The sequence below is a fragment of the Crocodylus porosus genome, unplaced genomic scaffold, assembly GCF_001723895.1.
Source record: "Crocodylus porosus isolate Cpor-Errol unplaced genomic scaffold, CroPor_comp1, whole genome shotgun sequence".
Lineage (NCBI taxonomy): Eukaryota > Metazoa > Chordata > Crocodylia > Crocodylidae > Crocodylus > Crocodylus porosus.
Genome location: NW_017728931.1, coordinates 60179775 through 60192816, shown reverse-complemented (window position 1 = coordinate 60192816; position 13042 = coordinate 60179775). Strand labels below are relative to the sequence as shown.

Genomic DNA, 13042 nt, shown 5'->3' with positions numbered 1-13042 from the left:
CCTGTTGGGGCCCCTTTGCTTCGGTGCCTGGAGCAGCCACCCTGTTCACCCCTGCTTGCTATGGCACTGCCCATGGACGGGCAATTGGATGTCCATTTAAATTAGTGAACATTTAAATAGATATATAAATGTGTTTGTGTGTGTGTGTGTGTGCACGTGCATATGTATACACACACACACATTTATATACCTATTTAAATGTTCATTAATTTAAATGGATATCCACTATGCATTGTATATGAAGCATACATTATATATAATATATAGAAACACTATATATAGAGAGAGACGGAGAGAAGTAATATATACACACACATATACATATGCATATACTTCTCTTTATTTCTGTCTCTCATCTATCTATCTAAATAGATAGATACAGAAAGGGAAGAGAAGGAAAATGGAAAAAAGATCAACTTGTTATGATATGATCACTTGTTTTCTTGCTAAATTTTCACCTAAAAAACTAGACAGCCAGGCTTGCAAAAGAGAAAGGATGTGACATAAAACACAAGAAAAAGTTGCAAACTGGGGCCTGTCACAATTTTGAGGACAGGTCCATCTTCCATCTGGTGGGCAGTCATCTTCCCTCCCACTGTGCCCACCTCCAAACCCTGAACACTAGGATGTTGCTGGAGAAGAAAAAAGAAAGTTTACAATGTAGGACAGCATCCTGCAGATACAACAGAGAGGTGCTGAATCCAAGGTGTTATGGCTGTCACTCAAGGAATGAGAGCAAAGGGAATGTGAGAAATTAGTGGGAAGAGAGACTAGAAAAAAAGCATGACTGGAAATTCGTAGGATATCTATTCTGAATGGTACTGAGCTGGTCTGAGCATCCACATGTCTCCATGCAAGCCTGCAACTCTGTACAGGCTTCTGAGCAGGCCCCTGAGCTATGTGCTATTTGGGCCTATGAACCATCAACAGTCCCTATAAATAGGGAGGTCCCTGTTCAGTGTCCTGTCCATGGCACCAGATGCCATACAAGACTCTTACTACACACGCCCCTTTCCAAGTGTTTAATGAAGCCCAAGGAACTCCTTCAGCCCCTGCTTCTTCGCTTTGAGTTTCCACTGTGCCACCAATGCCTGCAAACTGTTTAAGAGGTATAATTTTCAACAGTCCCTAGGGATTCAAATACCTCTAGCAATACCAGGAAGGAGGAGGTCTGCTTCACTTGACACTGTGTACAGCACGAGACCATCCATTGTGGGAGAGGAAAGAAAGGTGGGAGAGGTAGGAGAGGAAATAAACATAGGAGGAAGATAGCACATGTGTGTGCTATTGAACCTGCATTTTTCAGTATAGTTTAAGTTTGCACTTTGCTTTTTGAGAATTGATGATATTAAACAAACAAACAAAAAGACAGCAACAGAAAAAACACTTCTACTTTTCATTAGTAGTCAGTGATCCGATTATATTGTCTTGAAATCTCCTCCTTGTATGTATGATATAATGAAGCCCTATGTTTGTTCAAGCAGTTGCTGTCCACTCAGTTGTAAGGAAATAGAAATGTCAAAGGGCTTTATTGAAGTACAAAAAGTCAGAAACTATATATCTATACAAGTCAATAAAATGACAGCCCATGTGCCCAAATTAGCAAGCACAGAGAGTTGCATTTAAATTGATATTTAACTTGGCAAATAAATAAACCCTTATCCAATTCAAGCCTTATAATTAATCAGGCACAAAATAACCCTGTGCAGATTAGCAGTCCCTTCACTGCATAAGTTTTTAAAAATAAGCACAGCAGGCACTTTAAATTCCTGGTACATATCAGTACGGCATGTTCCATGGTATTTCATTATTGACAAAGCAGTGCATGCATTAGTAATCAGTTACTCATAAAAATCACCATGTGTGGCATAGATGTGAATGCATATGGCATCTTTAATTTCTATTGCTTCTGTTGACCTTGGGCTCATAGTGTTTATGAGGGCTCTTTCTGATTGTGCAAATTGGTTGGGAACTTCATTGACATTCATGGTTCCTACCATGTAAAACTGTCTGCCTCTCATTTTTGCAGATGTGCGGGAAGCAGTAAGCTATAGTCATGCACGTGACTTTTGGCACGTTGTCATTCAAATGATTTTGGAGGCAGCACCATTTTGCCCTCAGTTTTCCAAATGTGAATTACCTCACCATTCTGCAACTGGTAAGAAAGGGGTTCAGTTTCATTTCTGGCTGTGCCTTCATTAGCCATGTCAGGAAAGCATGGACAAAGTCTTCCAGAATTTCAGTGGGCATGAGCCCCTTGTTCATGGTCCTGTCCTTGGAAAGGATTAAGATCCTGGCATGTTCCAGCACATAAATGTCAAATTGCCTTGGAACCTGGTGGTCTGCACCTTGTCAGTACTTTTCATAATGTCATTCATCAGTTTGCCCCTGTAGTGCCCTTTGTACTTAGTATATTCATGAACTCATTTAGGAGGGCAAACTGTGGGCACACGCACACCATCAGTGTCTCCAGGCCACTTTGAAAACCCCATTCACTGAAAGCCAGCTATTAGTTTAAGTAAAACCCTGAGGCCCATAGCCTATGGGTAAATCACCTTCATAACAGAAATGCAAATCTTCACCATCATCTTCACCACCATGAGGTCAAGAGTTGACAGACAACATCCAGACGGTTAGTTGTGGACCTGTAATGTTCTGTGGTAGCCAATGTCTAGAGAACAATAGCAACCCACTTCTGTTGATAGGGCTCTCTCAAACATGTTGTATAGTGTGGATGGTTGGGGCACAGAGTCATAAAGGTTTGCTTCCTCATATAGCAGTTCTGGAGTGAGCACTGGAAATCTTAGACTTGTAAAATGATGTGATTTCACTACGCTAGTGTAGATGTGGGGATAATTTGACAATTGCAACATTAATTGTGCTTTCCAAATCTGTCTCGTACACACCTACATTTGTCATGCCCAGCATTCTTGTCTCTTCTAATTCTGAAAGGCCTTCCAGTATTTTCACATCATAAGCAGTTTGCCTGAAGCCAGGATGAGCTAATCCAGTTGATCCATGGTTCTGAGTACTGCTACAAATGCACTGAACTAAGCAGCATGTTGGGATAGGTAAACATAAATTTCCACCTTTAGCTGTATTAAGGGAAGACAGGTGGTCTCACATTGTGCTGAATATAACTTCCTAGACGACCTCTTCTCTGTACAGTGCTTGGGAACATGGGATGCATGCCTATTAATCTCAGCCGCATACACAAGTGCCTGTAGTCACAGTGTGGATGCAGGTAATGACAGGTTGGTGCATTTTAGGCAAAACAATTTGAGTGGGAGAAAAGTAGCTTGCAGATCATGCATCAGAGCATGCAGATACCTAACAATGCACTACATGTATAACTACAAGGCCTGTCTGTCCTTTGGAGTATGAGTAGGGTGGAGGTGAGAAGGTACATGGGAGTGAATAGAAAAATATATTTTGCTGGGGGGGATCCAGGAGGTCTCTGAAAACTAGAGTATCATATCCCAATTGTGATCTGTAGGTTACCTTTTTTTAAAAAAAATAAAGATTGGACAAGTATCAAAGCAGTAGGCTGGTATGTTCTATAACTGGAATATATAGACATATGACAATAATATTAATAATTATTTAAGTGCCAACAATGTGCTCAATGTTGAGCAAGAGAGAGACAAATAAATACTGTATTAAGACCAAGCACCCTCAGACACGCTCAAAGCTGAAATAGTCACATCCTTCCACATATATGTTTTGTATGTCCCACTTCTAGAGTTCTTCTTTTGTTGGGCGATGCTAAATTTCAGCCGCCTTTTTCCTCTGAAAGGGTAGTGTGGAGAGGTTTCAATATTTCAGTGGAAAATAATGACCAGCATTTTTTTTCTCCATGAAAAGTTATCCCCATTGTCCAACCACCTTGATTGTTGATTAGCAATTGGGCAAAAACATGTATGGGTGGAATGAAAAAAAGTGGACATTCTTGTAATTCTTTCTCTCTCTTCCTCCTAGCTCTGGCTGTGAGTCACTTCTGTGGAACTGGAGCTGGGAGGCACTGCAGTGCTTGACTTGATCAGTGCCATACAAGCCAGGTACATTCTCTGGTAAAGGAAGTGGCCCCTAGATGGGTGGTCAGAAGGTTATTGCTGAAAGTTGCTCTCTCTTCCACCTGGCTGTAGGGCACAACACGACCAGTGTGCACTGATCAGAATTTAGAAGCCTGGCTGAAGGGTTTTGGGGTCCAGCTGATGACCTGTCTGATTACCAGGACCAGCACCAAGGAGCTCTGGTGCACTAGAAGATATGATCTTCACACATGTAGTAGTTGTGTGATGGCTGCTGAGCTAAGCCACGTGGCTGAGGGGAGAGAATTGAGGCAAAGGGCAGGATAAGTCTAAACATCCTCTTTTGGTCTAGGAGAGAATGGGAACTAAAAAGCTACATGTGCAGACCAAAAAAGGGTGGGGGAAGAAGACAAGACCTTTCTTTTTCATCAGATGCAGCACCATCAGTCTGACTCTCTCTCTTTGCGGCATGAGAGAAACACCATGTGGCCTGTCCCCATGGCCCCTTTCTGACCGTTCATTGTCTCTCTGTTCATTGATGAGTTACTACTTGGTGTCTTTCCCACCAGCATACTCCTCATATGGACTTGCTCGAGTTTTAGGCCGTGGAATGGAGAAATCCTTTTGGGGATCAAGGGTCTGAAAAGAAAATGATCAAGTTCTTAGACTTCAGAGTAGAAGAAGAGAAATGCAATTAGACTAGCAGGGGAGAGATTAAACTAAAGAGCAAGCAATATCTCCTAAGAGTATGATCTATTAGACTATGGAAGAGTCTCCCAGGGGAAATGGCTGAAGGCATTCGGCTTGTTGAGCCATTTGAAACAGGAGAGGAGAAAATACTGAAGTAAACAGCAGGGCATGATTCTGTCTTGGGTAGGGCATGTGCTGGTGAGGTAGTATGGAAAAGACATGAACTTTGAAGGCAAGCCCAGTTCTCATAGACTCTGGTTCCTAGGTTCTCACGAATGTTCACTGTGGCTTGTCTCTGGGTCCCTAGTAAAGGCTAATGAGTTTTCATTGCAGCATGTTGCTTGCCCTGGTGAGATTTACACTACAACTCCTGATAACCATGAATTGAGATTCACCATAATCCCATGCAGACAGGGGCACCCTCTCCCCACACAAATGAATAACTTCCACTTCACTGAAGCCTCCTCAGGGCCCACCCATCTCTGCCCTTCTCTTCTCATTCTGTTATCCAATGTTCAAGTCGTGTGTGTCTCTATCTCCTTGGTGAGATAGGTGAAGGGAACTATGTACTCACCTTCAACTGAAAATGAGGAGAATATGTGCTATAAGCTAGGTCTCCATTGCCTTCTGAGAAAAAAATGAACAAAAGACACTGGCTTAGTTTCACAAAATTACTATAGAAATACCATCAGAAATTCCTGGGGGCCTAGCACTGTATGGGTAACTGCTTCTTTTTTCATGCTGGTCACCCTCTATATCAGGGGTGGGCAAAATGGCCCACCAGGCCATTCTATCTAGCCTGCAAGGCCCCTAAAAAATTTATAAAATTAATATTTATCTGCCCCTGGCTGCCTGTCATGCTCAGTAAGCGGCTCTCCTCCCAAAACAACTGCCCACCTCTGCTCTATGTAAACAGTAAGCAGGAGCCATGTGCATTTCACAAGACACACAAAGTCATATGAACGAACACCCATTTTCTTATCAAGTAAGCAAAGAATGATAAGATCTTTGTAAAAGACAGGAAATGGGTGGTTGGGGATGTTAACTTTTTTCAGTGTCCCTTGACAGTTGTCCTGTCTCTATCCTGGGCCTACCAACTTAAGTTCCTTCTACATGCACACATAGCCTTTCACTCTCCCTAGCTCCTCATCACACACATTCTCATTAACATTTGATTTGGTCCTATGTTAGTAGAAATGAGATTTTCATAGAGAACAGGAGCCCTTCCTTCCTTCCCTTTTGATAGGATGATTTTATTTTTCTAAGAAGGTAATAGAAGCAAGATCAGAACTGAAAGAAACAATGCACTAGGTGTGATCTGAATGTCTCTACATGTGCCCAATACTAATAAGGGCTAGTAAGTAGGGCTGTGAGAAGCTTCTGATGCTGATTTGATTGGGAGGAGATTCAGCCGGACTCAGTGGCCGAATCTCCCAATCCAAATCGAAACAAGGGACTAATAAAAAGGCCCAAATCCATTCGAAGCTCTCTGAATCTTCAGAAAAGATTCAGAGAGTTTCAATGATTTGGGCAGTCCCTGCCCCCTGCAGCAGGGAGCTGGACTCAGACTCCAAACTGGTAAGTAGGGGGTGGGGGGAGGGCACCATGGGGGGACCTCTACCAGGCCCCATCCCCTGTCCATTCCCCCAGCTCCAGCCCACTTCCCCAGCCCCACCATGGCTGCCCCACCCACCCTAGCTCCCGGTGCTTTAAAAAAAAAAAGCCCCCACTTATCAGGTTCTGCTGGGCAGGGGGGCAAACCCGGCTGCCCCCCACTGCCCCATGTTGCGTGGGGGGCTCTGCATGAGCCCCCAAACCCTCTCCCACTGTCCCAGTCCCCTCCCTCTCATGGCTGCCCTGCCTGCCCCAGCTCCAGCCCTTTAAGGAAAAAAAAAAACCCAACCCCCCAGCTCCTGCAGTGGCTGTGGGGCTTCAGGGGGCTTGTGGAAGAGCCCCCCACGTAGCATGGGGCAGCAGGGATCACACCCCCCACTGGGCAAGAACTGGTGAGTCTGGGGTTTGTTTTTTTTTAAGTGCCAGAGCTGCCGTGGGAAGGGCAGCCGGGGGTACGGCTCGGCGGGGGGGGGGTGCTGGGGGTCATGGCAGAGCCCTCCCATAAGCGTGGGGCAGTGGGGGATAGCGGGGACTGCCCCCCCCATCTGGCAGCACGTGGTGAGTCGGGACTTCTTTTTATCAAAATGCCAGGAGCTGGCCCAGGTGGGGCAGCTATTGCTGGGGCTGGGAGAGCAGACAAGGGATGGGCCTGGGTGATTTGGAGATTTGGCAGCAGCCAAAGTTCTGAATCAGATTCAGCCGGATCAATTCAGGACAGTGAGTTAAATCACTGAATCGAATCACTGTCCCCCGAATTGGCCTTATCTGAATCCAAAGCAAATACTAGCCTACTAGTAAGAGTCAAACAAATATGCCATAAATCCTAATATTTTTATTCTCTTGAATTTCCAGACTTGTCTGTCTGTACCAATTTCCTATGGTGCCAGTTTACTCACTCATTCATTATACATCTTTAGCCTCTTCCTTGTTCTTTATCTTTTCTCATCCTCAGTGTGAGTTATTCTCTTTTTCCTAATTATTCTGGAACTCTTTCCCTTCCTATCTGTAGGCCATTCATCTCTTTCACTTTTTTATCTTAAAACATTCTATCCCTATTGGCTCATGATTAGCACACCGCTCTCTCTCTCTCATGATGCATTCTATAACACTGTATACACGGACACTGCTATGATATGAAAGAACATATTTCTTCATACCTTGCATGATCTCCTCCTGGCTATAGGCTCGGTTTTCCATTCCAGAACTCTGCTTTATGTGTTTAGGTTGACAGAAATTATTTTCCAGAGGGTAGTCCTCAGGTCTGCTTGGGCTGGTGAGGAAACAGAGTTCAGGCACTATGTACATGATTAGGAAGACCCAGCCATTGGCCACCAGAGCGATGCTGAGGGTGGGGTCATCCCACATGTCTTGTATGGTTAAGACTCTCATGAGCATGGTGATCCATACCACCCAGATGGCTATGGAGAACAGGGCAGTGAAAAGGATGTGTGCTCCAGACCTCTTCCAGCCTTTGTGAGGACCACAGAAGTTGAACATTGAGATCAGGAAGGTAAGAGCCAGCAAGAAGAGGACATAGATCAGAAGCATGACAAAGTCAGTATTGCGCTGGTCCCGAGACATCTGAGTAAAGTTTAAATAGTTCGTCTTAATGACTATGTATTCTATAGCTATGATAATCTGAACCAGAGTGAAGCCAGTGGCAAGAATCAGCAGCACCAAACATGAAATGGGAGTCTTTCCCCTCACCAGCTTGATGAGATTTGAGGAATGAGTCAGGAGACAGGAAAAGCAGAGGGCAAAGAGAACCCCAAAGAGGAAAAAGCGTGTTGGGCCAGTCCTCTCATTTAAATTAATGATGAAGGCAAAGGTAAGGCCAAAGATACCTAAGGTACCTAAGAGGAAAAGGAAATAGACAGGAATCATGTTTCGCTTGCTGTTGTCTTGGACTTTGCAGATGAGGAAAAGGAGAGAGAACATGAGTATGACTGTGGTAACAACACCAGCAGCAGCCAGTGACTCCAGGACGATGCCCCAGGCTCGGTTAGTGTCACAGAGGAGATAATAGTCAGAGCTAATGTTGCCACAGCCTGGAGGAGGTGTTGTGCCAGCCATATTGACTAATGGAACACGCCAAAGCAGAAGTGTCTTCGAAATATCTGTAAAAGAAAGTAAGACAAATGATTAATAGCCATCTTGGTAGGTGTTGTAGGCAGAATGGTTCACTGTACCTCTTCTTATAATGAGGCTTTCTCTAAGAACACAGGATCTACTGACCAATCTCAATCTCATTTCTTTCTATCACCAGGTGGCATATCACCTGGACAAGGGGGAAGAGATTGACGTCATATATCTGGACTTTGAAAAAGCCTTTCACCTGGTGTCCCATGATTGCCTCATGGAAAAGTTGGCCAACTGCAGCTGCAGCTACATCACAGTCCAATGGCTGAGGAATTGGCTCTGAGATTGGACCCAAAGAGTGGTGTATGACAGAAGTGAATCATCCTGGCGCTCTGTGACCAGTGGTGTCCCCCAAGGCTCCATCCTTGGACCTGTTCTCTTGAATGTCTTTATTAATGATGTGGATGCTGGTGTCAGAAGTACACTGGCCAATGACACCAAACTTTGGGGTAGAGTATCCACACCCTAGGATAGGCTGGTGATCCAGGCTGGCCTTGATAGGCTTAGAAAGTGGGCGGATAAAAACCTGATGACGTTCAATGCAGAAAAATGCAAGGTACTCCACCTCAGGGAAAAAAGTCTGCATCATGCTTATAGGCTTGGCAGTGCTATGCTCACTAGCATCACGACCAAAAGGGACTTGGGGGTCATGGTTGACCACAAGATGAACATGAGCCACCAATGCGATGTTGCAGCTGGTAAAGTGAACAAAACTCTGGCTTGCATCCATAGATGCTTCTCAAGCAAATCTCAGGATGTCATCCTCTCGCTGTACTAGGCCTTGGTGAGGCCACAGCTGGAGTACTGCATTCAATTCTGGGCTCCACAATTCAAGAAGGATATGAAGAAGCTTGAGAGAGTCCAGAGGAGAGCTACACGCGTGATCAGAGGGCAAGAGAACAGGCCTTATGAAGAGAGGCTGAGAGCCATGGGACTCTTCAGCCTGGAAAAGTGCAGGCCCAGGGGTGACCTGGTGGTTACCTATAAGTACACAAGGTGTGTGCATCAGGATCTGGGGGAATGTCTGTTCACCAGAGCACCCCAAGGGATGACAAGGTCCAATGGTTACAAAGTCCTCCAAGACCGTTTTAGGCTGGACATAAGGAACAACTTCTTTACTGTCCAAGCCCCCAAGGCCTGGAATAGATTCCCTCCAGAAGTGGTGCAAGCACCTACTCTGGACTCGTTTAAAAAATGTTTGGATACTTATCTTGCTGGGATCCTTTGACCCTAGCTGACTTCCTGCCCCTGGGGCAGGGGGCTGGACTCGATGATCTTCCGAGGTCCCTTCCAGCTCTAAAGTCTATGAAATCTATGAAATCTAATGCAGCAAAATAGACCAATGGCCCATCTAGAATGGCTCTACATCTCAGGCAGTGAGAAATGCCAAATACCACAGAGGAAGGTAAATTTCCCTCATATTGTCCCTAATTATGCAATACTGGGCATGACAACATGTGTGCCTCACTGCATAGCTAGTATTATGGAGTCCCGATGGTGCACGGGTCACCAAAGTAACAAACTACAGTGATGTAGCTGATCACTACAACAAGGTAGAATCAGCGGGCACTAACCATGATGCCACTGCTGTAGCAACAAGTTACTGCATAGTAGCAATGAGCATGTCAAGAAGTATTATGCACAAGGATGTGCTTAGTCTAAGATTCAATGACCCCATGTTTAGATTTACTAAAACAATTTGGTAAGAACTCAGTCCCACTCCACTATCCTTTTTGGACCAACTGTATAATTGGGAAATATGCCTTTCATGCATTTCCTATGATCACAGCTACAACCTCCCACCAAATCTGCAGATGTTATTCACAGATGTGCTTAATCCTTTTTTGACATTTACTGAAGGTATAGACACACAATAAGTGTATACAGAGTAAGCTGACTTTGTTCTGCAACAATAATACTAAAAAATAATATTTTTTAGAATCACTAGCTCCTGTTGGGACCAGTTCTGAGACCAGCTCCATTGAATTCAATGGAGTGGGATTGAGTTCTTACCAAATTCTTTTAGAAAATCTAAAGGTGGGGGTCACTGAATCTCAGACTAAGCACATCCTTGTGCATATTTCATCTTGACAAGCTCTGTACATGGAGGTTCTCTAAGACCACAGATACAACAAAATGTAAATGTAAATACACAGAGAATCTAGAAGGCAATCCGATGGTAGTGGAGAGAACAGAGTGAAGCCATTGGTACCAGGAAGAATAGCGCTGTATTGATTTCTCTTCAACCCCCATCACTAAAACCATAAAGCAGAACTGGATTACCATGGGCATTATAAATTATATTGATTACAGATTTAGCCCCTTTGGTAGCAAACGGCCCACAAACTAACCCTGATTTCTTTCTAATGTCTTTTATGAATTTGGATAAATAACTTCTGTTCCATACAATGTTTTTTTTAAAAAAAGGTGTTCCTCTTGGCTATTTACTGTTGTTGTTTCTGGGAATGTAAATCAACATGCATTGTTTCTGTTTCCATCTTAGACGGTTGAAACTTTTAAAAACAGGAGAACAACCACTTATCAAGGAGGGATAAATGAATAATGTGCCTCCTGTTGGTTTTTTTAGATTAATCATCATTCATGAAACTTTGGGAATTTACAGTCATTTGCACAAATACCTGACGGCTGTTAAAATACTATGAGTAATGAATAATGTGACCCTCATGAATTTTAGAGAAGCAAATTCAGCACATTTATTTACAAAAATATTCACATATCAAATTACTTTACTCTTTGACCAGCTCTAGCAGATGCACAGACAGGTGCACAATGCATAAGCTAACAGGGAGCAAGGACAGGAAAAAAACAGTTGCAGAACTCAGAGACAGTGAGATATTTTGCCCAGCATGTGCTGGTATTGAAAGAAAAATTAGAAATCTACCAGCAAGCAACCAGCATTAGCCAAACTTCAGCCAGACAAAACAGAAAAGAGCATGAAAGTCTCAGAAATGCAGGTCTGAAATCATCTGTTAAGTTTCTTCTGACATACTTTGTATTTATTAATTATGCCATACCGTCGGTACGTTCAGCAGTCTACACGCTTAATTACCCAAGTCCTGACATGCCTTTAAAAACTCAGAGTTTCCTTTTTCTCAGAGCATATGTTTAACAAAGTCTGCAGGGTCTGCCCCTATCTCACTGCAACCCCTCCACAATATTTCAGCCTGTAGATTCATGGGCACTTCTGAATGGATGCAGTAAGGAGTGCTCTTCAGAGGCTAAATCTCTGAACACTTGAAAGTACCCAAAGTCTCTGGCAAGCTTATACACCCTGCTCTGGACAGTATGTCTTTGCACTGTTATCCATATCAGTACCACCACTGTTATCTATACCATAGCCAGATTAAAAACTAACTCAATTTGTCCACCTGAGTTGCAAGCAGAGACCTAGACCCAGTCTTTTCTTTTAGGAGCTAGATCAGACTGTGCTCATTTTAATACTGAAGGGTACAATAGTTGTAAGGAATTTTTGTTTTGTTTTGTTTTGTTTTTTTTGGGGGGGGGGTTATCCATAAACTGCAAAACATTTGCACAAAGAAAGTTAATGCCAATAATTCCATGTTACAGTTCTGAAAGCTCAGCCACAGAGAGGCTAAGGAGCTTATTCAAAGATCAGTGGCAGGATCAGGAACAAAAGCAGGTCTCTTGACTTCACATCCAATGCTCTATCCATTATGCTATGCTACTCACATTTCCCATCACTGACAGAGTCCAGTCTCCATGTACCCCCTTCACTGCAGCTAGAACTGTACCTCCTAGCTGTAGCCTGGACTATACAGCTATAAGTTACCTTTTCTGTCTCCTGTATGGAAGATGAAGTTTCGGTGGTAGTGGCTGGAGGAGAATTCCTAGCGTATTCAGTAACAGAGTAATCTCAGTTCCTGTAACCCTGGGGAAGCAGCAGTTCTGCACTCCCACTCTTATAGGGCAGCTTTAAAAGCAAATGGGATGGAGAGGGTGGGGAACAGACACGCCTATTCCAGTTCCACTGCTCTTGGTGCTGTTATGAAAATAAAATCTTAGTGCCAGGAGATGAAGTAAAAAACCTCTGACGTCAGCAGGGCAGTCACTCCAGAAGCAGGGTGGAGATGGAACCTCTGCCTGTCCCAGTCCCAGGCCTGAATCAAATACCTGTCATCAAAGCAACTGATAAGCTTCACTTCTTTCTGAGACCTGTCACCAGCAGAGCATGTGATTGTGGCAGACCTCAAGCAAGAAAAACAGCACATCATCATACCTGGCACACGTGCTTCCCCACAATATAACTGATCACTGGCACAGCTTTGTGATGAGGAATGGCCCTCTAAACAGCTTGTGTGCTGGAGTTCAGAAGGAAGAGGGATTTGGATCATCACTCCAAATCATGAGAATTCCCATATCTTTTCTCCCTGGAAAGTATGGAAATGTTGTCATTCAGCTAGGCCTATTCTTAAGAACTTTTCTCCTTTCCTTATACTTTTTTGTCCTGTAGATACCATATGGGATTGTGTAGAAATTCATTATCATCTCCTGAAAAAACAAATCTTTTTCCTGATTATTACTCAACT

General features: G+C 43.7%; 1 protein-coding gene across 2 annotated transcripts; it reads right to left on the bottom strand.

The window, feature by feature from the left end:
- Window positions 1-1515: 1515 nt before the first annotated feature.
- Window positions 1516-12788, bottom strand: GPRC5A (G protein-coupled receptor class C group 5 member A). Of its 2 annotated transcripts, XM_019545194.1 has the most exons (4): window positions 12286-12788; window positions 7493-8452; window positions 5296-5348; window positions 1516-4670 (listed from the first exon to the last, which is right to left on the bottom strand). In XM_019545194.1, exons 2-4 carry the CDS (start codon window positions 8406-8408, stop codon window positions 4578-4580), a joined length of 1062 nt encoding a protein of 353 aa, XP_019400739.1. In that variant the 5' UTR covers window positions 8409-8452; window positions 12286-12788; the 3' UTR covers window positions 1516-4577. The 2 variants fall into 2 exon arrangements, with proteins under 2 accessions (XP_019400739.1, XP_019400740.1); XM_019545195.1 differs by lacking the exon at window positions 12286-12788 and having other exon boundaries at window positions 7493-8876.
- Between the last annotated feature and the right edge of the window lie 254 nt (window positions 12789-13042).